The 23,424-nt window shown below is 47.3% G+C and overlaps 16 protein-coding genes across 16 annotated transcripts; 11 read left to right on the top strand and 5 right to left on the bottom strand. All coding sequences in view use genetic code 12, as the record gives it.

The window, feature by feature from the left end:
• Nucleotides 1-2: 2 nt before the first annotated feature.
• Nucleotides 3-830, top strand: GPI2 (phosphatidylinositol N-acetylglucosaminyltransferase; the record flags this gene model as incomplete). Its single annotated transcript, XM_025483418.1, has 1 exon — nucleotides 3-830. The coding sequence occupies one exon, from the start codon at nucleotides 3-5 to the stop codon at nucleotides 828-830; it is 828 nt and encodes a 275-aa protein (XP_025337631.1).
• A 568-nt stretch (nucleotides 831-1,398) lies between these two features.
• On the top strand, nucleotides 1,399-1,943 carry CXQ87_004986 (uncharacterized protein; the record flags this gene model as incomplete). Its single annotated transcript, XM_025483417.1, has 3 exons — nucleotides 1,399-1,401; nucleotides 1,436-1,669; nucleotides 1,704-1,943. 3 exons carry the CDS (start codon nucleotides 1,399-1,401, stop codon nucleotides 1,941-1,943), a joined length of 477 nt encoding a protein of 158 aa, XP_025337630.1.
• A 345-nt stretch (nucleotides 1,944-2,288) lies between these two features.
• On the top strand, nucleotides 2,289-4,520 carry CXQ87_004985 (chromatin modification protein; the record flags this gene model as incomplete). Its single annotated transcript, XM_025483416.1, has 1 exon — nucleotides 2,289-4,520. The coding sequence occupies one exon, from the start codon at nucleotides 2,289-2,291 to the stop codon at nucleotides 4,518-4,520; it is 2,232 nt and encodes a 743-aa protein (XP_025337629.1).
• A 624-nt stretch (nucleotides 4,521-5,144) lies between these two features.
• On the top strand, nucleotides 5,145-5,768 carry RBR1 (Rbr1p; the record flags this gene model as incomplete). Its single annotated transcript, XM_025483415.1, has 1 exon — nucleotides 5,145-5,768. One exon carries the CDS (start codon nucleotides 5,145-5,147, stop codon nucleotides 5,766-5,768), a length of 624 nt encoding a protein of 207 aa, XP_025337628.1.
• Nucleotides 5,769-7,087: 1,319 nt separating this feature from the next.
• RBR2 (putative lipase) lies at nucleotides 7,088-7,519 on the top strand (the record flags this gene model as incomplete). Its single annotated transcript, XM_025483414.1, has 1 exon — nucleotides 7,088-7,519. The coding sequence occupies one exon, from the start codon at nucleotides 7,088-7,090 to the stop codon at nucleotides 7,517-7,519; it is 432 nt and encodes a 143-aa protein (XP_025337627.1).
• Nucleotides 7,520-7,572: 53 nt separating this feature from the next.
• Nucleotides 7,573-8,919, bottom strand: CXQ87_004982 (uncharacterized protein; the record flags this gene model as incomplete). Its single annotated transcript, XM_025483413.1, has 1 exon — nucleotides 7,573-8,919. The coding sequence occupies one exon, from the start codon at nucleotides 8,917-8,919 to the stop codon at nucleotides 7,573-7,575; it is 1,347 nt and encodes a 448-aa protein (XP_025337626.1).
• Nucleotides 8,920-9,599: 680 nt separating this feature from the next.
• CXQ87_004981 (uncharacterized protein) lies at nucleotides 9,600-10,259 on the top strand (the record flags this gene model as incomplete). The annotated part of the gene is made up of 1 exon (XM_025483412.1): nucleotides 9,600-10,259. The coding sequence occupies one exon, from the start codon at nucleotides 9,600-9,602 to the stop codon at nucleotides 10,257-10,259; it is 660 nt and encodes a 219-aa protein (XP_025337625.1).
• Nucleotides 10,260-10,708: 449 nt separating this feature from the next.
• On the top strand, nucleotides 10,709-12,617 carry CXQ87_004980 (uncharacterized protein; the record flags this gene model as incomplete). The annotated part of the gene is made up of 2 exons (XM_025483411.1): nucleotides 10,709-12,549; nucleotides 12,581-12,617. 2 exons carry the CDS (start codon nucleotides 10,709-10,711, stop codon nucleotides 12,615-12,617), a joined length of 1,878 nt encoding a protein of 625 aa, XP_025337624.1.
• A 184-nt stretch (nucleotides 12,618-12,801) lies between these two features.
• Nucleotides 12,802-13,320, bottom strand: IMP2 (endopeptidase catalytic subunit; the record flags this gene model as incomplete). The annotated part of the gene is made up of 1 exon (XM_025483410.1): nucleotides 12,802-13,320. One exon carries the CDS (start codon nucleotides 13,318-13,320, stop codon nucleotides 12,802-12,804), a length of 519 nt encoding a protein of 172 aa, XP_025337623.1.
• Nucleotides 13,321-14,390: 1,070 nt separating this feature from the next.
• CXQ87_004978 (uncharacterized protein) lies at nucleotides 14,391-14,693 on the top strand (the record flags this gene model as incomplete). The annotated part of the gene is made up of 1 exon (XM_025483409.1): nucleotides 14,391-14,693. The coding sequence occupies one exon, from the start codon at nucleotides 14,391-14,393 to the stop codon at nucleotides 14,691-14,693; it is 303 nt and encodes a 100-aa protein (XP_025337622.1).
• A 512-nt stretch (nucleotides 14,694-15,205) lies between these two features.
• On the bottom strand, nucleotides 15,206-15,862 carry CXQ87_004977 (uncharacterized protein; the record flags this gene model as incomplete). The annotated part of the gene is made up of 1 exon (XM_025483408.1): nucleotides 15,206-15,862. One exon carries the CDS (start codon nucleotides 15,860-15,862, stop codon nucleotides 15,206-15,208), a length of 657 nt encoding a protein of 218 aa, XP_025337621.1.
• Nucleotides 15,863-16,419: 557 nt separating this feature from the next.
• On the top strand, nucleotides 16,420-16,922 carry CXQ87_004976 (polyphosphatase; the record flags this gene model as incomplete). Its single annotated transcript, XM_025483407.1, has 2 exons — nucleotides 16,420-16,864; nucleotides 16,909-16,922. The coding sequence occupies 2 exons, from the start codon at nucleotides 16,420-16,422 to the stop codon at nucleotides 16,920-16,922; spliced, it is 459 nt and encodes a 152-aa protein (XP_025337620.1).
• A 71-nt stretch (nucleotides 16,923-16,993) lies between these two features.
• On the bottom strand, nucleotides 16,994-17,944 carry CXQ87_004975 (uncharacterized protein; the record flags this gene model as incomplete). Its single annotated transcript, XM_025483406.1, has 1 exon — nucleotides 16,994-17,944. The coding sequence occupies one exon, from the start codon at nucleotides 17,942-17,944 to the stop codon at nucleotides 16,994-16,996; it is 951 nt and encodes a 316-aa protein (XP_025337619.1).
• A 343-nt stretch (nucleotides 17,945-18,287) lies between these two features.
• CXQ87_004974 (uncharacterized protein) lies at nucleotides 18,288-19,257 on the bottom strand (the record flags this gene model as incomplete). Its single annotated transcript, XM_025483405.1, has 3 exons — nucleotides 18,288-18,701; nucleotides 18,746-18,905; nucleotides 19,088-19,257. 3 exons carry the CDS (start codon nucleotides 19,255-19,257, stop codon nucleotides 18,288-18,290), a joined length of 744 nt encoding a protein of 247 aa, XP_025337618.1.
• Nucleotides 19,258-20,817: 1,560 nt separating this feature from the next.
• CXQ87_004973 (proteasome core particle subunit beta 7) lies at nucleotides 20,818-21,636 on the top strand (the record flags this gene model as incomplete). Its single annotated transcript, XM_025483404.1, has 1 exon — nucleotides 20,818-21,636. One exon carries the CDS (start codon nucleotides 20,818-20,820, stop codon nucleotides 21,634-21,636), a length of 819 nt encoding a protein of 272 aa, XP_025337617.1.
• Nucleotides 21,637-22,306: 670 nt separating this feature from the next.
• Nucleotides 22,307-23,353, top strand: PDE1 (3',5'-cyclic-nucleotide phosphodiesterase PDE1; the record flags this gene model as incomplete). Its single annotated transcript, XM_025483403.1, has 1 exon — nucleotides 22,307-23,353. The coding sequence occupies one exon, from the start codon at nucleotides 22,307-22,309 to the stop codon at nucleotides 23,351-23,353; it is 1,047 nt and encodes a 348-aa protein (XP_025337616.1).
• Between the last annotated feature and the right edge of the window lie 71 nt (nucleotides 23,354-23,424).

Below are 23,424 nucleotides of genomic sequence, written 5' to 3'. Positions count from 1 at the left end.
CCATGGCAGTGTGGAAGAAGCTTCTATATGTGGAGCAGCCGTTTCCCGATAACTATACGCCGGCACTGTTTTTGGATCAGCTCAAACGAAATACCACTGTCTCGAAGTACCTGTTTCGAAAGCTTTATCATGACTTCAGCTTAGTGGCCTTATATGCGCTGCTCTTGTTACTAGTGAACCTTAACTTTCTGGGGATATACCTGGGTTACTGGAAAGCTCTGGTGGCTACGGCCTGTGGAACTCTTTTAGCAGGTTTGGGACTCGTGGCGCTCAATTCATACACAAATCTGTACGAGACGGTCAAGCTGAACACGGTGATTTTGCTTATGCTCTTGTTACTTTCGCCTGTGCTTCGATCTTTGACCAAATCGACCTCGTCCGACTCGATTTGGGCCCTTTCCAGTGTTCTTACTTGCCTTAACGTTGTGTGTCACGATTACGCCTTGGAAACGTCTCAAAGCTACAGGGCTGTGATTTCCACAAATCTCAGCTTCACCAACGGCATTGTGCTAGCATCACGGCTTCTGCTGTCAATGGATGCCTTCGTGTTCTTGGTGTTTGCCACCGAGGTCTGTATTCTATTCCCCATGTTCGATCTACGGCTTCGAGAGAAGCTGTACTCGGCTCACTTCAGCGTGATGCTCTTCGTTTACGGCGTAGTGGCTAGCGTCATCTACGTTATTCATGGTACCTGGTTTCTGTTGGTGTACGTTCTGGGCGTAATTTTTGTGCTGATGTGTCTTCCATGGTACTTTATGTCGTTACAGCGGTACAAGAACGAGCTCCAGGGTCCCTGGGACACCGCCAAACCGAAGATCAATTCAGCATAGGCAGGCAGCAGAGAAGGGTTTTCATCAAAGGGAGTTGAAAAGCCCGAAGGTTGATACTCATATCCTACAATACTGTCCGATCCGCCTATAACAGCTTGAAAGTTCAGACAGTCATTTCGATTTCCACGTTCCTTGCAATTGGCCTAATACGTTTAACTTGCCAAGCCATAAAATTCAAAAGCCTCGACAGCTTAGGAACAAACCGGGCCGAGTCAGTAAGCCGTCAGATTCCGCGAAACCACCGTCATCATAGTTCACACAATCTATGCCTGAACTGGACCGACTAATCCAAAAAACCGTGATGGAAAATTACGAGATTTACGCTACTGGTGCAGGAAACGAACGTCACGGCTCCTAATATATCCATATCATTGGCTTAACTAGATGGCCTTCGGGCGTGTTGCCCTTTTGGTCAGTTCCTGAACTTCAGAGAAACGGACATCTACGAGAGATTCAAGAGCCGTGATATCATCGATCGGGCCGATCCGCATTATTAGCCGGGTCCCACGAGGATTCAATGATGCTAAATACTACATTCTTAATGAGCTGACCTGTTCCCTTTTGCATCATGGTAAACTCCTATAGACCCACCTCCCGCCTACAAGGCCCTTCCTAGACTGCCTATTACCTTGAAGAACCAGAGATGCTCCCTACAAACCGAGGAGTACAACACCCTCAAAGACAATGATATTGTATACATTGTCGACGACAACTCCCTGATGAGATGGGTGGATAGAAAGCTGGGGATTGTACCCTGGACACAAACTCGTGATTCACTGGCCCTGCTTACCAGTATATGTGCCGAATGGGGCGACCAAGGCCAGGCTATCAGAGCCATTGTTGGACTTATCTCCCGAAGAGATCCAGCTTTAGTTCGACGGCAGAAGCCCTGTTGGAACTGCAAATATGGCAAGCACTCTTCTACGGCTTGTTCAGCGATACTTTGGTGACTTCATCTACGGACAGACCAAAGCGTTAAACATCGTTGTCATCTCAGATAGAGCTTTTTCCGAGGAGTTGGCCAACACGGTAGCCTGGACTGTGCAGCAACAAGAAGTATTCAAGGTGCCTGAGGAGCATTTGGGAATTCAGTTTGTCCAAGTTGGTGCATAAAATACAACAAGAAAAAACCTAAGACATCTTAGCATCATGATAGATGAAAAGAAACTCGGGATATAGTGGATATTATCCCCTGGGAGAGCGGTCACTGTAACCGGTTTACTGGTGAGTACCTAGGGAGAGCGGTGAGTAAATCTGTTCACCGACGCTTATCACCAGGAGAAGCACGAAAGCGCCCAACACGACGCTGGCGGCGTCTACTATGTGCATAAACACAATTTTTAATTTCACGAATCACGAAATATCAAAGTAAGTCGGTGTAGTGGTAAGTAGTAGTCGTGCGCGGCACACGACTTCAAGTGTTTTCAACTGAGCACTCCATAACCAACAACTTCAACAATGGCCAATCCTGCCCCGACGGATCAAAACTCGCTGGCCAATAGGCCTGCGGCAAAGGGCCAGCAGCAATTCACACAAGCTGATCTCAACCGAATTGTTATGGAGTACCTCAACAAGAAAGGGTTCCACAAGACAGAGGCCATGTTCCGTTTGGAAAGTTCCAATACGGCTACGCCTCTGGCAGGAATGCCTACTCCAGCCAGCACTTCGTACCCTGGACCGACGGAAATCTCGCTGGGCTATCCAACTGGTGGCAAGCAGACCAAGGCTGACATAGAACTTAGAGAAATGAGAGATAAGGTCGCAAGAACCGAAAGGGAATTAAGGGATTACAAGGACAAGGGCTCGTACGACCGGAAGGAGGAAGAGCTTCGGCTGTTGAAGGAAGAGGAGGAGAAACAGAAACGGGAGAACGATCCAGACATTTACGCTAGAGCGTACTCGATCCTCAGAAGCTGGGTCGAGACGTCCTTGGACTTGTACAAACCGGAGTTGTCCCGTATCTTGTACCCACTTTTCGTTCATTGTTACTTGGAGCTCGTGTCCAAGAATTTTATTAAGCACGCCAAAATATTTTACGACAATTTCAAGGACGACCACATGATCTTGCATGGATTGGAAGTGAAGCAGCTTGCAGGTATCTCTTTGCCTGATCACTTGAAGGAAGACCCGTTGGCTCAGGCTTACCGCACCAACAAGTACAGAATCTTGGTTTCCAAGACGACGATGAACCTTTTACTATATTTCCTCCACGAGAACGAGGCCGTTGGCGGTGCCGTTCTTATTCGAATCATTAACCAGTACCTCAATCCCATCATATCCACGACTAGACCAGATAAGGTCACGCAAGAGGGAGAGGCCGATCCCGCTGAGGGAATTCCAGGTTACATCACCAGCACAAACGAGATCGAGAAGTTCAACGAGCAGCCCGTTCAGCTTGGCAAGCTACCGTTGGATGAAGATACGCAAAAAGAGGTTGAGGCCGAGTTGAAGGTGAAGGATGAAACTACAGAGCCCGTGGACGGCAAGACCCTCGTGAAAGAGTTTGAAGAGCTCAAGGAACCAGACAAAGATTCACCTGCAGCAGACTCGATCCCACTACCCTTGAAGGACGCTTCAGACGTTAAAAGAATGATTCTCTCCGTGGAGGACTCCCGCTCCAAAATCAAGTTGGGTGCCCTTCAGGCCAGTGCTCCTTCTGTGTGCATGTACACTTTTCACAACACGAACAACGACATGACATGTCTTGAGTTCAACGAGGACTCCAATACCGTTGCCGCGGGATTCCAGGACAGCTTCATCAAATTGTGGAGTCTCGACGGGCGCCCTCTCAAATCGGTATTCAAGAGAGATTCGAGCAACAACGATAACACCAGACGACTTGTCGGCCACAGTGGGCCAGTGTACGGTTTATCGTTTTCTCCAGACAACAAATACTTGATCTCCTCTTCGGAAGACAAGACGGCACGTCTTTGGTCGATGGACACCTACACCGCCTTGGTTTCTTACAAGGGCCACAATCAGCCGGTTTGGGATGTCAAATTCTCCCCCTTTGGCCACTACTTTGCGACAGCCTCGCACGATCAAACGGCCCGTCTTTGGGCAACAGACCACATCTACCCATTGCGTATTTTCGCTGGTCACATTAACGACGTGGACTGCGTTGAATTCCATCCAAATTCCAACTACGTTTTCACAGGCTCCTCAGACAAGACCGCCAGAATGTGGGATGTGCAGACCGGTAACGCCGTGCGTATTTTCATGGGACACACTGGTGCTGTCAACTGTATGGCCGTTTCACCCGACGGTAGATGGGTGGCTACTGCAGGTGAAGACACTGTGATTAATATCTGGGATGCTGGTTCTGGTCGTCGCTTAAAGAGTATGAGAGGTCACGGACGTTCCTCTATTTATTCTTTGGCATTCAGTCGCGATGGTGGTGTTCTTGTCAGTGGTGCATCTGATAATACCGTTAGAGTCTGGGACGTCAAGAGAAACACTAATGACGCGGGCCCTACACCTGAGCCATTGAACGGTGAAGGCATAAACGGCAGCAGCTTGACGTCATCTTCGGGCAGCGAGGGAAAGAAGCCTGCCGAAAGAGTAAGCAGAAAGGAAATTGTCGCCACGAGCGACCACATGACGGCATACTTTACAAAAAAGACACCCGTGTATAAGGTACACTTTTCGAGAAGGAACCTTTGTCTTGCTGGAGGCTCGCTTCAGATCTAAGCATTCACGGCATTTGAGGTCGACCCACGAGGTGACGTTACAATATACAGCGCGTCCAGTGCTGGCTTGTTTCAGCCTTAGAGGCAGTATTTTTGACCGGCCCCTATCAGTTCGCAGTGTGTATCTACAATGGCTTTTGTGAGCTAAATGGCTATGTTATCACACAGCCACCCAGCAAGCACCAGCTAGGCTATGTCCAGAACAAAGTGCTACGAGGGTGGAACAATATGCAAAATAATTTCTGAAACAATCAAAATTATGCCAGTGATGGATATCGTTCGGGCAGTTTGCCGTTGCAGTCTTGCGACATAGTCGGCAAAACGACAGTTCGCACTTGGTCCCATTTGCAGCAGGGTCCAAGGTACACCACCTACAAAATAGGAAGGTCGCCAGGAACAACTCATTCACGGTGCATAGGTGGTCAGGGGTGCAGGTTTTGACAGGCAGTGCAGTTCCCACTCGCGTTTGCGGAATGGCTGCAAAGCCATCAAGGTGTGCAAAACACCTCCATAGAAGTGCCCACCACTGCCTCTGAGGCTATACGGTCTTTGGGTATAAATACAGAGGGAAACGAGACCAGAGGAAGCAGAAAGCACAAACTTACAAACTCAATCAAAAAGAAAAATGCAATTCTCCCACATTCTTGCCTTGGCCTCTGTTTTGGCCTTCACCAATGCTATCTCCGGCGAGGGCGCCGGTGGAGGTGACTCTTCCAGCGGCGGCTCCAGCGGTGGTTCTGGTGACTCTTCCAGCGGCGGTTCCAGCGGTGGTTCTGGTGACTCTTCCAGCGGCGGCTCCAGCGGCGGCTCCAGCGGTGGATCCAGTGGCGGATCCAGTGAGGGCGGTTCCAGTGGCTCTTCTGGTTCTTCCGGTGACTCTTCTTCTGGTGGTTCCTCTGGTGGTTCCTCCGGTGGTGACTCGTCCAGCGGTTCCTCTGGTTCCTCTGGCTCTTCTGGTGGACTCGCTGGCTTGGGTTCTTCCGGATCTTCTGAGTCTGCTTCGCCATCTGGCTCCTCCGGTTCTTCCGGCAGCCTGGCTAGCGGCATTGCTGGCTCTGCCGCCTCTGACTCCTCCGACTCCTCGTCTTCTGGCTCCTCCGGTTCTTCTGGATCTTCCGGTTCCCTGAGCAAGTCTGGCTCTTCTGACGCTTCTGCCAATCCTTCCGCTTCTGCCAGTGCTGCTGCTGGTGGCAAGACCGCTGGCGGTGCTGTGGCTGTGGCTGCCATTGTGGGCAACTTGTTGCTCTAAGTTATTAAATAGATGTAATGAACATCGAGAAGAATCAAGAGTAGGACCTACACTGTCGAAACGCTAAAGGCAGTAAGCACATGAGAGCCCCATAGCGATGCAGATCCTGACGATCCTTTCGTTTATGGGACCATCAACTCTAGAATCACCACCTTCTATCTATGTAACGTTACAGCAAATACGGCCATTTCAACAATCACATTATTGTCTTTGTATATGCACCTGCTTGGAAAAAACGCTCAACCCAAGACGCAAAAGTCTTCTTCCACCAAATCACACTATTTCCCCACAAATCCCAAAAAGCCATAAAACACCATCCTTTCAGCCATATCCCATCTATAATAGGAAATTCCACTTAATCAGATGAAGTTTACAAAAAAAGAAAAAAACATCTAAGCTCTCACACGGATATGGCTCACATACAGCCTCGTCTATACTTGGTAAGACAGGAGGGCGTCTGACAGGAAACCCCTAACCGTTAGAGGAAGTGGGAGACGCAAACGGTGATTGGTCAATCCGAATGACGAATGGACGAAATCTGATAAAAATAAAACGAGGAGCAATCATCCACAAAAAAAAAAAAAAAAAAGCTATCCTCGCTACGGCTAAAGAGGGAAGAGGGCAATTCGATTATCAGCCTAGGTGGGGCTCAGTGGAAAGGCGGTATCAGCAAAAGCGGCTAAATCATGGAGTACGACCCTTCGGCGATTCCTTTGCATACTTCCACGACAACTCTCCAGTAAGCAAAATGAATCATTTTTGTACGCAGAAACAATTGTTTTTCTTCACTGTACCTGTAAGTGCTCAGGACCACTGGGTTTGTATTTTTACGGCTGTACTGCCGAGGCTGTTTTTTCTTCACTTTCCCCACATTTCTTGCGTTTACCGTTTGTGCACACGACTGGTCCCTTTAAGCGGGATATCGGCGCAGATCCATCCATATCTTTGTGACACAGATTGAAGATTTTTTTTTTTTCGCAACCGTGAATGCCCCCTCTCTTTCGCACCTCTTTCTCTTTTTTTCTCTGTATGGCGATCTGCTCAATGCATAGCGCATGCCTAATAGAGAAGTGGATACTGCACACAACGTACCCTCAGCTGTGATCTTGCCTGTTTGGGCAAATTGATGGATCCCATTCTGTCGTTCGGCACAGATCATACCTTGCCTGTTGGCGTCACATTGCCTCTCCAGAAAAATCCTCTAGACGCAGAGCTTCCCCTCAACGACATATAAATACGAGCCGACCCGCCCGGTCTTCGCCACCAACAACCTACCTTTTTTTGTTCCCAAATCCTCCACTTTTCGTCCACTTATCACAATGAAGATTGCATCCCTTGCCAGCGTGCTCGCCCTTGCTGCCTCCGGTGTCAAAGCCGCCAACTCTGACGATGCTGAGTTCTTGACCAAGTTGGTCTCTGACTACGACTCCCACAAGACGCAGTATCTTGCTTTCGCTAAAACTGCTTCTGCTCCATCTGAACTCACAGAGTTGGCCACTCAGGTTGCCACTTACAAGGACGACTCATACACGACGCTCTTGGACAACTCGGACTACGACATCTCTGCCTTGAAGGACTTCGCCACCGAGTTGCCTTGGTACTCCAGAATCAAGGGCTCTGGCTCCTCTGGCTCTAGCTCCGAGTCTGGTTCTTCCGACAGCTCCAAATCTACCAGCGCTGGCGGAGCCGGCTCTGCCATGGTTGCACCTGTGGGAGCTGCTCTCGGTGCTTTTGCTCTCGCCTTGTTGTAAATTAGTTGTATACCCAGAAAATGCATTTGAAGACGTTGAAACTATTGTTGTAGCTAGTGGCTGTTGGCTGCAGCGGACTCTGGCGCCGTCATGAACAAGAGAAGATGCTTTAGGTTCCACAAAAGGTTATCAATGCCTTCGGAAGGCAGTGTTAGCCGCTTTGCTTTGTGGTCGAAAAGCTGTGAGTAAAGATTGGAAGCAGCGTCGATCAACGTGACCAAGTTCTTGTTAAGAAGATGTAGGCCCTGCTCGAACTTGATATTTTTAAGCTGCGTTCGGCGCCCGTTGGAATCCACCACTTTTTCACTGTGCCTTGCATCAAAAAATAACGGGTACGTCACTTTGACAGATTTTCTCGTGCTGTCTGCAAGGTGGTCCACCACTGTGCTGCGACTGCCCAAGTACTTCATAGCGTAGTTAAGCAGCACCCCTAGTATATCAGCAAGAATGAGCATTAAGGCAACAATGTACGAGAGCCCTGCATTGATTCTGTCAACTGACGTCGGGAGGTCTGGGACTTGTGCCTTCAGTGTATCGTAGCAGGTGTTGAGAAGCTCTTTGGTCGAGCTGGGGAAGTCGATTCCCAATATTGAGAACCTCTCCTCACCCACAGATTCTATAAGGAAACACCGTGAGATAATATCTCCCATGGCTCTCAAAGACAGCACAATTTCTGGATTGACAGCAGCGCCGAGCAGCTCGTGGATCGGGTCGATCTGCGATGTGACGTATTCGAGTTGGCCCTCACAGAGATCCTTGAAAGGAGGGAAGTGATCCTCTAATGCTCGCTGAAGATTTCCTATAAGCACTTTGCGTTCGTAAACTTTGGAGCTCAACGTATCGTTGTTATTTCGTTGTTTCGTGATGTATCGGTGCAAAGTGTGGATTCGAAACTTAAGGGCCCTGGATTCCTCTGGATCGTGCTCAGATACCTTCCCCTTAACAGAATCCAAAACCGAGTCAATTTGGTTCAGAAGCTTCATATTCAGCAATGTCAATTCCTTGACGCCCGTATCTAGACTAGTCAAAAGGCGTATGTCGTCCACATTGTAGGACATCTTGGGTACATTTCTGCCTCTAGTCAGGGAGGCTCTCCGGTGAGCTTCCATTATGCTTTTGTTGTTGATGTTCTCAGGCAATGTGTATTCACGCTCGTCGAAACACCAAATGATGCTGTTTTCCTTCAAGTCCTCGTCGTCTAACTCTCTAGACGGCCTTCGAAGCAATGCCAATCTTCGTAGATCCACCACTGCTTCAAAGTGGAGTGTCCAAGAGTCAAGTTTTTGCCATAGCCTAACCACGACATGGTATTGCTGCAGCGGGAGACGCGGTAGCGTCACTTTGCCAAACGAAAGACTAGAAGTCGTGGTGACTGTTTCGCTAACATATAGCGGCTCCATTTTTGGAGTATGCAACGAGAAAAAAACACAGCGGGCCTGCCCTGTGGTTTCCTCATGGAAGAAATCATGAAATCCCACAAGAGTGAGGTCTTTTAGCGAGAACAGCACTGCCATTGGCTCATTAGAGGTTGATATGCGTAGCACGTCGGTTGATAAGGTAGTAGTTGCTAACTATGGGTGCACGGGTGTGGGACTCGTGGAAGCTGTTCCACGGTTTTGAGCAACAGGGGGACGATGTTTTCCAAATTTAATCACTTTGCGGTCTTGAGGCCATGAAGATGATTCTGATACAGGTAAATCTTTGAAGACCACTGGCTCGGTTGAGTTATTCGGCTAATCGGCTTGAACCAGAGGAGTAACCCTCATTCAATGAAAATCAGCCTATAGGTTTTCAAATTCTCTTTTATTGACAAATGGTCATATTCATCTTACTATTCCAAACTGTAAATACAACATCCTCCTTCTACAAAATCATTTCCAGGTTGCCGTCTAGAAAAGGTGGGGCTGTATTTGGCTGCGAAATCGCGATCACTACATCATCCTTCTACACCAGCGATTCATAACTATCACCACTACCGAACATCTTCTTGTTCGGCACCTTTCCTTTTGAACCCACTTCATCAAACAACCTCCATCCAATCATACTTCTAAAATCCTAAATCACTAATCCCCTCGCGGAAATGCCGAACTACGTCTTCAGCCTTGCCCACTTCTGTGAGATCCACGGGTCCTCCATCGTCATTTGCACACAACAGAACGATCTGGACCTTATCAACTCCAGCGCACTGAAACTACTGTCCTGTGCACTGTGTGAACTAGTTCTACCGAACGATGCTGTGAATTTGGTCAGTCTGACCAACAACGGGGAAAAGTACGTTTCTACAAGGTACCCGCTGTCACAGAATGTGTACACGGCGTACGTGAAACTTGTAATGAAGCTGTTGTCTGTGGAGACATCGGCGGATTCGCTGAAACCCGTTTTCTTTGGTGACGTGGCAAACGGGTTTTGCATGAGCAGGGTGTTTCGAGTGCAAGACGTCAATTCAAGAGGAGGCGAGCGAAAGTACGCTTTGGTGATGGGGTGTGACGAGGAGCTGCATCTTCTACGAAACTGGGATATCGTCAGCACGTATATGGCTGAAATCATCCTGGCAATACAGCGTCAGGTGGAGAAGCATTTGGCAGAGGAGGCCGAGCAGCTGAACAACGTGGACAACGAGCGCTACTTGCGGCGGTCGAAAATACGACCCAAGTCGCTTGTGGAGTTGACCAATGATACGCAGATCTTCGTCAGATTCCATCTCTGGGCGATCGAGTTGCTCAGAGACGTCTTGAGCTAGGGGGTGACACGCTGGTGTGATTTGAAAGACAGCTCTACAACGAAAGGTGGACATTGGGGAAGAGTGTTTGCCCAGAGGATGCGGGAGTCTCGTCAATCGTACGACAAGCGCTTCTGAAGCCCGACTTTGAGATGATCAGACAAAACTGGCACGTCACCAGTGACAAATATGAACATATCTCTCGAACGAAATCATTTGTCGGTCTTGGACTGCCCATAGCTGGCGATTGAAGAAGTTCGATAGCCCATAGGAGCGCGATCCTGGCTTCTCTGATACCTTGACAAGACCCACACATACGTAACGAAATGTAATGACACAAATCAGTATTCTTCTAATTAACAGGATGTAGGCCGAAAGAAATTGGAGGAAACTTTCCGTCCAAAAACGCTCCCACACCTTTATCTTAACTACTAGTCGTGTGCGCATAGTTGCAAAACATCACCAACTACATGTTCTTCAGGTACGTCACGCAAATATCTAAGAAAGCAACCGTAAGGCTTCGAACAGGGGTACTAGCTGTATTGGGTATGCCTTACCTACCTTCGGCCATAGTAGCTTTGTTGTCGATCATTTGCATTTCTGGTGTTCTTACTGGTTCGTTCAGCAGAGAGTACCCCAGATCATACACCACTATTGATATGAAGGAATATTTGGCTGATCGTAGTCCTCTCATTGGACAATCTTTTATTCCGTGGCCACTTATAGGCGAAAGTGAGCTCAGCAGACAGTATAAAGAGCTTTCTATAGAGTACGATCCACGTCTTCTTCCAGCTCTTTGGCTTGGTGAGATCCTCAAACTTATAGATGAAGGAAAGTCCATTGAGAGCTTGGAACTACCATTCAAGTGGGTGTCGGCTTTAGATTTGCAGTCGAGTCTACAAGCTACAGATATTGCGTCGGTGGAAGATTGTACAGCGTTTCAGTATTCATTGGGTATGAAACAGGCAGAAGGGATATGTGAGCTGATTGAGCTGCCTGACGGGCTTCCCAACTTTAAAATTATGGGCCCCACAGATGTACCTCTTTCGGAGACAGCCAGGACTTATATCGGTGCCAATTATCTATTACACACCTTGGAAATACCGAAACGAGCCGTATTTCTTGGAGCAGGTCTCCAGAAAAATATACTGCTTGCCGTTTCATTGGTAAGCGATACCAAACGACCGTATTACGAGAAATCGGATATCGTCTCGTTGGTGAAGCGTGTCGGCGGCGAGCAACAAATACTGCTTAGTGAACAAGCATTGAAGATAGGCAGACTCAGCGATGCCATTCTCGATCACATTCGGCTTCCCAACGCACCTAATTGTTCAAATCTCAGCGCTCCTGAATTTCTTGTTCCCTCTATGGGCGATCTTGATTCCACTTTGAGGGACAACATCGAATCAGCACACCCAGAGCAGAAATACTTCCATGAAGCCAGTCTTTTTGGAAGTGGCAAGGGTTTCCATTACGACTGGCGATTCTTCAAAAGAAGCAACTACTCCCCTTATGAAAGAACAGCAATCTTGCAACGTCTAACGAGAGCCTGGCTCAGGTTTACCAAAGAAATCGGACTGAAAGCATGGCTTGCTCACGGCACACTCCTAGGCTGGTACTGGAATGGTCTCAACATGCCATGGGATGAGGATCTCGATGTTCAAACCACGATGAAGAGCCTTCTTGATCTTGCAAAAGACTATAACCAGTCGGTGGTCATCGATCTCACGGATATTGAGCCCACTGGTCACATGTATTTCGTGGATGTCAATCCCCATTTTCTTCAGCGAGAGCGAGGCAATGGTGCTAACGTCATTGATGCCCGTTTCATAGACATGTCATCAGGTCTATATGTTGACATTACTGGTCTAGCTGTGTCTGACGACCTTGAAGCCGTGCAAAATTTACCCGGATCAAAGGAACACTCTCGGCTTCATAAAATCGTCGATCCCGATTACGAGGAAACCGCGATGCTGTTCGATTTTGTTGAAGGGCTTCGAGAGTCCACAGAGCTGAGGCTAAGGGAACTGGAGACAGAGCAGTGGAATGCTGGCCTTCTATACAACTGCAAAGACGACCACTTTTTCCTCCTTGACGAACTAGAACCGGAGAAGACGTACTTCGAAGGAGAAGAAGCGATTGTTCCGTCACAGTTCATGAAGATCCTCAATCGTGAATACTTCAGAGGAACCCGAGCATTACAACATCAAGACTGGTGGTTTTCGCATACCTTTGGGCTCTGGCTTCCGAGAGAGGACTGTGATAAAAGCGTTCCTGGCTGCAAGAAGGAGGATTGGATTTTGGAGGAAATGTATACTCGGCCTTATCGACATTCGCCCAAGAACCGCACGATCGATGGACGTGGTGTTCCAAAAATAGATCCATGGATGTTGGAACGTAATGGGAGATTATCGGCTATGTCAAAGGAAGCATGGAATCAAGAGTGGGTACACTAAAACACTTTATCAGTCCAACACTCGGGTCAATGTCTGTAATCCTTTCATTCAAAAGCAGCTCAACCCCTGGTCTATACTTCCGAGTAACACACATTCTATTGATTTCCTTAATCGTTTGACTCCTCGACCTTCGTGAGGGCATTTCTTCCGCCTTTGCTCAAATCAACACCCCATCGGCTCAATGGCCACAACACCAGCACCACTTTCCCCACCACAAGGCCCAGACTCACAGGCCCAAAAGTATTAGAGTCTATAGAGTGAAATGCATTGTCTCCCTCCACCCACAAGTGGTTTCTAGGTACCACTGTAGGCTTCTGTCTGGGGTATTCCGCTCTCGGACTGATCGTGTCTCCCTGGACCCCAACGATTCTCTTGGTGAGAAGTTTTTCCGGGTTCAGCGGCAGCCGGAGCATCACGATATCGCCTCGGCTGAGCAGAGACCCATTGGCAGCCATGAACTTTCGAACTAGCACAATGTCTTTGGCTAAAGTTTCTGTACCTGGATTGAACGTTGGCGTCATAGACATGCCTTGAATTCGGCAAGGCTGGAAGCCGTAGTCCACAGCAGCATAAAGCACGGGAAACCACAGGAGCGTGACTAGCGCCGTTTTTATATGTGGATGCATTAACTGAGAGTTGGAATAGTGCGACTGGAAATTTCGAGATGTAGGTGAGGAGGAAGAGTCACAAAGGTGGGGTGGGGGTGGTGGAATGTTTTATGTGTTTACAAGGGGCCTTGAGCGAGTGGAAAATTTGACTTATCGATTTTTTTTTTTTTTTTTTCGATTTTTGAGTGGGTTATGTTAAATGGTGGTATGGCTAAGTTCGTAATGGCTGCGAATCTCTATAGTAGTAGATGGAGATGTGAGATGTGACAGTAGGGGATTAGGAGGGGCAAGCGTAAAGGTAATTTAATTATTTGAAATTGACGATTGTGGATTCTGTGTGATTAATGAAGCACAGTGGCTTTTGGGTTAGGTACTGCTCATGCCAGTTGACACATCAAAATGGCAGTAGATGAGACCACGGTTGAAGAAAGAACACAATTAAAGAGAATTAAGCAACATTCACTTGTTTAATTCAAGGTAGACGTCAATTTTCCGTTCGGTGTGGATGCGGTGCTTTCAACAATTTACATTGGGTCACTCGGTTAATTATACTGCCATACATTGGCCATCAACGTCAAGACAAGAATGGAACCATTAGCCAGTGTACACAAAGAAAGAAAGCATTTTTTAGAAAGTATTTTTTATTTCTTTTTGCACTTCTGGAAGTTGCCATATTATGCCAACTGCAGCTGCTATCATCGTACCTGTGCATGCAATAGAGAGCTAACGAGTTATCAAAGCAACCCATTTTTATTTCAATCAGAAAGAATGCAGATTTTGAAAGTCTGGTCAATCTCCAGCTTTCATTAAACCTACTTATCTGGCATTAGGAAATGACCTCCAACATCGCTTCTGCGTGTCTGATTGGCTCACTGATAAGCCATGGACCATGTGCCCCGCTACCAACACCACAAAATCCACGAAATGAGCTATATCCTAAAAATTTTCCAAAACACTGTCCTCGTATTTCCAACTTTCAATCTTCTAAAGATTTCCACCACTTTCTCCCAACCCTTCACCAAGACACCTAATCTGGCTGCGAAACTTCTCACCTTTCATCTGGCTGCGAACTACACACTCTTCTTATCATGTCAGGACTATTAGACCAGGCCATGGTGGAGGACATTGCCCGCCATTGTCCGGGTGAGTTTCTTGCGTTCCACAAGTGTATGGCCAAGCCGCCATCGGAAGCTGACTGTGTGGTGGAGCAGATGGCCTTGACCAAGTGTGTGAAGAGCAAAGTGCCTCTTTTCCAGCAGATCCAGAACACCTGTGCTGGCAAGCTCCAGGCGTACGAGGCGTGCTTGAAGCTGAACAACAGTAACCAGAAGAAGTGCCAGGCTGATCTCCAGTCGCTTAGGGAATGTGCCCTGGGTGTTGTGGGAAAGTAACTAGCTGAATGTACGGATAGACAAGCGGGCTGTAGCCGCTGGAGCCAATGGATTTCGGGAGAACGGAAGGGACTGGGTTATTCCAGAGAATAGATGGAAGGTTGAAGAGAGGATGAGAAGTCTACAGTGGGATATTGTTCACTGATGGATTGAAACCAAGTCAATTGGGACCGACATGAGTGGCTGGATAAGATGTGTTTCGAATCATTACCGTGCTACAATTGGCCACCTTCATTCAACAGTGAAGGCTTTTTCTACACGCTGCCCAACTAAGATGTCATTGACTCATTTCTGTTCTTTTGATTCCTATTTGCAGCCAAGGCGTTGCACTACAACTCATATCTTTTCTCCGACACGCTCTGGTGTCGGGAGCCTGGCTTTCCACATCCATCTCCCTCCCCAATTCTAACTTTCATGATATTTCATCCTCTTTCCTGTAGTGCCAAATTGGCACGAGCCCGATCGACTCAAAAGCTGATCAGACAATCAAAGGTAGTAATATACCCTTCTGATCAACCCTTTCTGGCCAAGTACTTCTGTGGCACATTGTGGAGCTTCACGGGACTGGCAAAGTTCTCAGCGAGCTTCCTGACATTTGGATCGTCGCCGTGGGTACCCTCGATCTCGTGGGCATGGTGCAAGAGCTCGTGTTCAATGTCCTCCTTGTGCTTGATGTGCACATCTGGATCCTGGTCCTTGTGGTACTTGTTCCAGTGATGGTTCTCGTACTCAGACTCAAAGTCCATATGGTGGCCAGGACCATAGCCGAAATCAGGCAACTCCTCCTTTCTTTGCACGAATTCTTTCCACTCCTCCAACGTGATGGTGCCATCGTGGTTGCGGTCCAAAAGGCCCATGACGATATTACTGACCTGAGCTTTAGCTTCAGGCGAAACTTTCTCTTCCTGTGCATGCTCTCCCATTCCACTGCCATCACCAACAACCTCTTCACGAGTCAATCCGTAGACGTACAAAACGTCGTCCACCGTCCAGTAGCCCTTGTTCTGGAGATCATGCATTTTGAAGAAACTCACCGCATCGAAACCGTCAACGTGGTGTTCTTCCTTCATGTGCCACTCCTGCCAGGTCATGCCTTGTGGCTTCACGGGCACCTCATGGGAACCGTGGGCAAATACTGTGCTTAATAGAAGAAAAACGGAAGCAAGCATGGTGTTGAATGAAGAATGAAATCGGGCTTCTCAGCATAGTCCAATGCAGGTCACGTGAATTCAAAACAAACTTGCAATGACGAAAGATCTGGTGGGGTAGTTGGAGTGGAAATGATGTGTAAGAAATGACTTGAAAATCCTGAAAATTGAAAAGGCTTTTTTGTTCTATTTATTGTTTGACTTGCGATCTGGATTCTGGCGAGAACGCTCGTCTAAATCACCATGCAATCAAAATTCCAGCAAAGCAAAAATCTTCAGATTTAAGAAAAGAAATCGAAATCTGCTCGTCTCAATCTCAATGATCGTCCTGATTATGATGATCAATTCATGTTGTGGGTCCGGAATAGACTAGACATCTGGGTGCGAAACACCTACAATCAGACAGACGACCAATCAAGCGCTATATCCTTCTTACAATAATTAGGATAATCCTATAGATCCTCTCTATCACCTTTACTCAAATTAGCGCCTCCATTAGCCTCCCCGGTTTTAAAAAGTGCACGTGACATTCTCCACTAGTCTGATTCATCAAGTGCACGGGTACCTACTACTTCAACATGTCCCAGACTACAAACCCCAATATGCCTGTGAAGGCAGCCGAAGCACGTGTCGGTAGGGAAAACCAACGCTATAATCCCGAAAATGGTGCCCGAATGATCGCAGGTTGTATCTGTCTTGAACAATCGAAGGAAAAGTGTATTATGATTTCATCGTCAGCTCACAAGGGCCAATGGGTGTTTCCCAAAGGAGGAATTGAACTAGACGAAGGAGACGACTTTATCATTAGTGCTGTTCGTGAAACCTGGGAGGAAGCAGGCTGCGAAGGTCGAATCCTCAAGAAGTTGCCTATTGTGTACGATACTAGAGGTGCCAAAGCACCTGTTTTGGAGCAGGGCGAAGACTTTGATCCACACAAGGTTATTCCAAAGCTGGAGTTTCACTTTTACGAGATGTTGGTTGAGCAGCTCAGCCCAGAATGGCCAGAAAGCAGCAAAAGAGAACGTAGATGGTGCACGTACAGCGAAGCCAAGCACGAGCTCCTCAAGGGAAAGAGGGCTGAATTGGTCACGGCGCTTGACGCCTCGTGCATTGTCAAAGATAGCGACGAATTTTAAATCCCCAAAGTTTCGTTTATTTGAAAAAACTGCCCATCATGTTGGCGAGCATGTTTCCTCCGCCTGAGGTGTTGCCCAAGTTCAAGTTGAAGTAGAAGCGACCAAGATAGTCGACAGGGTTAACAAGACCCAGCTGGCTGATCAATGGTTTATAGTTGCCGTACAACTTCATGAACTTGTCGCCAGCGTCGGACTTGTCGAGGGTGGCAGCCAACAACTGCAAGAAGTTCAAAAGTTTGGAGCTCTCAAAGAAGAACAACTTTTGGCCTTCCTCCTCTAGCACCTCGACCTTCTCCTTCTCCGCACCAAGGTACCGAGCGAGGAAGAGATTCACTGCTGTGTGAACAAACTTCACATTCTTTAGATATGCGTAATTGACAACGGCTCTGCTCAAGTAGATGCCAGGATCGCCACCCAGCGTTTCGAACCACTTGTACAAGAAGTCAATGTAAACAGGCAAGGACTCGTAGGTGCCCAATACAAGGTGTAACTCGGCCACAGAGAAGAACTTGTGCTTGTCTTCCTCAGAAAGCTGGGATGCAGCGGCGTGAAGCAACTTAACGCCAAATACGTGATGCAAACTGGAATCGCCGAAAATCAGCTTCGTTTCGGCGTAGTCGATGGACCACTGTAGAGCACGTTTGGACAAATCGCCCAAAGCTGGGTCTGTGTCTGGAAGCAAGGAGATCAACTCAATGATCTTGTTTTTCGTCTCCTTGGTACATGGCGTGGCACTCTCCTCGTAAACAGAAATCAAGTACACGATAAGATCGCCAGCTGAAGCGTACTCCTTGTTCTTTGCCAATATCGTCAGTCCCTGGTACAACAAGTCAATGGCATTGGTGTACTGCTTGGATTTGACGTATCTGTTTGTGATGGTTCTGAGGGTCTGGTGGGCCTCATAAAAGTCCTTGTTGTCGATTCTCTGTTGGAATCTGGCGATGGTTTTTTGTAGCTTGTCAGACATGAAGGTGTTGGTTGAGGTAATTTTTTGTCGCACACATGAGAGTGTTGATATATGGGGTGAAGTGGAGGTCGGGCAGGGATGATCTTTTCATTTTTATGACGATTGTGAGTGATAGATTTAATTACTTTCTCAAAATTCAAGAAGATCCCATCTTTTGAAATATCCCTTAGACGGTAGTGTTGTTCATTTGAAGGTAGGCTATTCCATTTGGCTGCGAAAAGCATGTGGACCACTTGGATCAGTTCTGACATGGAGGCTGGATCAAGATCCAATATACGGAGCTACAATTAAATATTTTTCTTCGATTCGTATCATTTCATTAAGACTAGCTCCATCTTAGGGACTACCAATTCCTGATGGAGCTTCTGACCTGTCGTAGAAGCGAAGCTGTCTTGACCATACTCACTGGATCTTGATTCTTTTTCTTCACCGTAACATGGACAGCGCTGGTAGAGCAATCTTCAATCAATACATTCAAACGCCTTCTGGCAGAGACTCGTGGCATCCATGAATACGCATGTATAATGGATGGGTTGTTGAGAATGATAGTGGCTGGATTGCCAAATTTGATGGTACGCTCTCGGGACATGACAAAGGAAAAATCGAGCCCCAAGACCTCCACAGCTTTCAAGGAGCCTTTGCACTTCTCCATGAGCATGAAAAACATGTGTCCGAGACTGTGATGCTTTCGTTGTCTTCGCTGGTACTTTTTCACACGTTTTTCTGACGAGAACTGCCTCTCATAGTCACCAATGTTCTTGGGCTTCTCTTTTCGGAAGTGAACAAATTCTTATATGGAACATTGACTTTTGGTTTCTTGGAGGAGATTCTGAGCACCTCCAATCTAGGGAAATCTGCCTCGCTGATTTTCTGCTCCAATTCACGTTCCCAGCAAAATACCTCCTTTTTTCTAAACAGCCTGTGGTTGTAAATGACAGAAAGGGAGCAGAGCTCGGGATATCTGGAAGTTGGCAAAGGAAGGATAGATCCAAGGCCTCAATAGTCAAGAACCGCAACCTGACAAGACTCTCCTGAGGAAGATAAAATTTGGTGAATCGGTAAATCTGAAGGTCACGCACAAGTGAACAATCGAAATCATTGAAGCTTTCTTTTTTTCCCAGCCACTCATATCTTCCTCCTGACTTTTCTGTTAATACGACAGGGAGCGACGTATAGAGAAAGATGGAGAAGTGCTTGTTTAGGTGCTTGCAAGTCAGGCGGAGATTGTGAAGCAGAGTTAGCTCCATTTCGTCCTCAAGGATGAAATACCCGATCCTGTCAAGGATGCAATCGGGCAATTCGACGAACTTCATTGTAGTAGGTTTGTGAAATGGCTGCGAAAACTACAGAGGAGGTGTATTTACGAGAAAGTCTGTGCATCACAAAAATGGAACAGCGAGTGTGAAAAAATAATTTCATGCAAATAAAATTCATGATCTAGTCATCAGAATACTCAGGAAAGAACGAAAAATGCAACGTGCTGCTTGAAGCTGCACTGGTAGCTATATCCGGAACCTGTTTCACCTCCTTGGTGGTATTTGTGAGATGTCATTTTCACGGAAGCCGAATTTTACAACATCATCAATAGTAAGCACACCTTGAATCTTACTAATAAAAGATCAATCCAATCCCTTTATTTTCCATCCTGCTTCGGTGACTTCCTGGGTCTCTCGGAGTCAGTCGGCCCTGCATACACGCACCCATAAACCGCCGGGGCCAACCGTCTTCAAGTATAATCTACTTCTCATCTCCAGAAATCCACCATGAGACAGTCGGTTGCCTTGTTGAAGCACGTTCCCCTCATAAAGTTTGTCGGTGGCCCTCACCCACACGGTATGTGAATTCTTGATATTTTCATTCAATTTGTACTAACTCCTAGCTGCTCAGTCTAGCAAACCACAACCCCACCCTTGTGCTCCAAACGGCAGATTGCCTCAGGGAGGCAGCTCAAGCGGATCTGCTCCACTCAAGCCTATTGAGCTTAAGGAGGGCGAGGTTCTTTTGAGATGTGAGTTGTCAAAGAGATTCAGATACCTGCCTCCAAGTGCTTCGGAGGTTGAGCAGATCGACAGTGGTGGAGCCGAGCTTGTCTACTAGACGAAGCAATGCATAGTAATAAACAATAGAAAGGAAGTGATGTAGAGCAGGATTTGGTTGGTGAGGAGGTGATTGAGCTCATTAGATATGGTTGAAGCTGATTGGACCATGTATATAACATGGATGGGAAGAGGTTTGCACGACTTTGGCATGATTGATTGGTTTTGAAAGACCCTGGATTTTGAATGGATTTGGAAGGGACCCCAGTCCGATACATCCGTTGCGAGTGTAGTGTTGGAACATCGGCTCACCACAATTGCATATCTCGGTTATTGATTTTAACGGATCGAGAGGAGGTATTTTTCAGATTCTTGAATCGCAATTCGACTAACTCCATTTCTTTGCTGGCCATTTCTTTTCCTGAAGAATCTACTATCTTGTCATTGAGCCCACCGAGCTACTCACTACTAAAAGTGGATCATTGACATTACCTAACGAAACGAATGTACCAGACAAGATGCGTCGACTGAAAGCAATCATTCAATTTACTGTTATAAATCCTATTTCCTACACATCTGTCCACTCTCTTTCCACTTGCTCTCTATGGCATGTTTCGCAGCAAACGATCCAGATCAAAGGATGCAATTCAAGCCCTAACAGTCAATGTTACAGCCTTTATAGAAATTAAGACCCAAAATTTTCCAATCAAATAATTGTATCTGCCTACTTCCTTACGAAACAGCTCCTACGCTATTGTCGGAGGTACGGGTGCGGTCTGGCGATTATGCCTCGCCACTCTCAACTACAACTATATAGTACTTCTCAACCAACTTATCATGAACCACGATCCGTTTGCCTGGGGCAGACCACGTGACGAAGTCTACGGCGCCTACAACCATGCTATAGCCTCTGCTGGCGTCAAGGAGGCATCCGATATCCCAACGACACACACTCAACAACCGATTATCACTGGTACATCTGTTTTGGGGCTCAAGTTCAAGAATGGTGTGGCCATTGCCGCCGACAATATGGGCTCCTACGGATCTCTTCTCAGATTCAGCAACATTGAGCGTTTGATTCGTGTTGGCAAGGAAACCATTGTGGGAATCTCCGGTGACATCTCTGACTTACAGCATATCGAGAGACTCTTGCACCAATTGGAAACCGAAGAGGAGATCTATGACACCGACGGTGGCCACAACTTGCGTGCTCCCCACGTGCACGAGTACTTGACCCGCCTTTTGTACAACAGAAGGCTGAAGATGGACCCCTTGTGGAACGCTGTCATTGTGGCAGGCTTTAACGACGACAGAACGCCATTCATGAGATACGTTGACCTTTTGGGTGTTGCATACGGCGCGCTGGCTCTTGCCACGGGCTTCGGTTCCCACTTGGCCATTCCCTTGTTGAGAAAGTTGGTGCCATACGATCTGGACTTCGAGAAGGTGACTGAGGACGAGGCCTGCGAGGCCATGCTCAACTCCATGAGAGTGCTTTACTATAGAGACGCGCGTGCGGGCGACAAGTTCTCCTTGGTGGTGTTGACTGTCGAGGACGGCAAGGTGGACTTGAAGTTCGAGAAGGGCGTGAAGGTGGAGAACCAGAGCTGGAAGTTTGCGGAGAAGATCATTGGTTACGGCAGCAAACAGCTATAGATGAATGGAACGATAATAAGCGACGAAATTGTAGGCGGCGGAATCAGCAGCGTGCCATTGTCACCGGTTGGTGTTGACCTTGTCAAGTTGACGATAGACCTTGAGGCAGTGGTTGTAGCTGAACTACTTCTTGATCCAGTTTGTGAAACATAGCCAGTATGTGATAATCCACAATCTCCACCTCTACCTTTCCAACCGAAGCACAATTCATACACCGTTGCTCCGTTAAGAACCATGTCTCAACTTTATCCTCACTGCACTGCTATTACTACATCTGGAAGGACCTGGCATGCGGTAAACCTAATTGAGCCTTCCACTCAGCTTTGTGGCTTGTCTCCAAGTAGACCAATTAGAAACAAGCGGGCAGAAGCTTCATATTAAAAAGAAAGAAAGCAGATCTTGTCTCATTGGAAAATCCAGATCCTTTCGCACCCACTTCTTTTCGTGCCCCACCTTAGACCCACAGCTGCTGCACAGTCTATATATGAGATAGCAGCCGTGCCCATACCTAAAAACACAAAAAATCTGACAAATCTACTTTTCTAGTCTCAAACTACAATTGCCCAAAAAATCACGGCCACCCAGCCCCCACACGCTTATTTACCCGAGCCCAACGCTTATCAGGGCCTGCACATTTTGGCGGTAACCTCGTTTATCTACCCATACTACCATGTCTTTTGATATCACCTTTTTGGGCACTCTGGGTGGGCCCATTGAGGCCAGTACATGTGCCTTATTGGTGAAGCCACACGGCGTTGAGTACTCTTCAATCTCGCCAGCCAATCTGCCCCTTTTGCAGATAGACGCAGGTTCTGGCTACCTACTGTTGGCTGAACTCATAGCTGATAAGCAGAGCCCGTCCCGGTTGCTTCGTTTGTATGGAGATTGTGGCAAAATTGAGGATTACGTGGAGCTCGAGCCGTGTTTTCCTTTTGCAGACTTGTCAGAGAACGCTTTTGGCAGTCTGAAGCGTGTTATGCTGTGTGTCCCCACAGTTCTCCTAACCCACCCCCACCTCGATCACATAGCGGCGTTGGTACTCAATCTGGCAGAAGTGGATTTCAGAAATAACGGTCTCACCGTGTACGGCTCGCAATTCACCGCCGAAACCATCAAAAAGCATATCTTCAACGGGAAAGTCTGGCCTGACATGATATCGTTGGGGACGTTCGCATTGGCTCCTGTCGAAGCAAAGTCCCCTTTCACCACCAACAACGGCATTTACAAAGTCACCATGTTCGAGCTCCAGCACGGCGTGACCCACTCAGATAACGGTCCCGTGCCTTACTTGTCCCTGGCATACCTTATACATCATATACCGTCTAACAGCCGACTACTCGTATTTGGTGATTTTGAAGCAGATAGCAATCTGGGCAAGGAGTACAATCGCCAAATATGGCTTAAAATGGCTCCATTCATTACTGATGGGTCGCTCAAGGCTATTGTTTTGGAGTGCTCCATGGCTACTCAGAAAGAACCAGCAGAGCTTTACGGCCATTTGATGCCCCAGCATCTAATAGGAGAACTTGAGGTCCTCCTGGCTTTCTCTTCCAAGTCATTGAATGACTTTAACGTCATAGTCACACATGTGAAAGACACCCCAGGTGCCCTAGAGCCTAGAAAGCAGGTATTACAAGAGCTTCGGGACTTGGCAAAACAAAGCGGATTAGGCGTTCGTTTTTCCATGGCATTGAGTGGTCTTTCGGTGACGATATAGGCTTGCATATCTTGCACAACACAAAATAGCATGAATAAAATAGCATAGAAGGTTTACCAAGCAACGGTAAA

The sequence above is a fragment of the Candidozyma duobushaemuli genome (assembly GCF_002926085.2).
Source record: "Candidozyma duobushaemuli strain B09383 chromosome Unknown F_B09383, whole genome shotgun sequence".
NCBI classification, from domain to species: domain Eukaryota; kingdom Fungi; phylum Ascomycota; class Pichiomycetes; order Serinales; family Metschnikowiaceae; genus Candidozyma; species Candidozyma duobushaemuli.
This window is presented reverse-complemented; position numbering and strand designations above follow the sequence as displayed.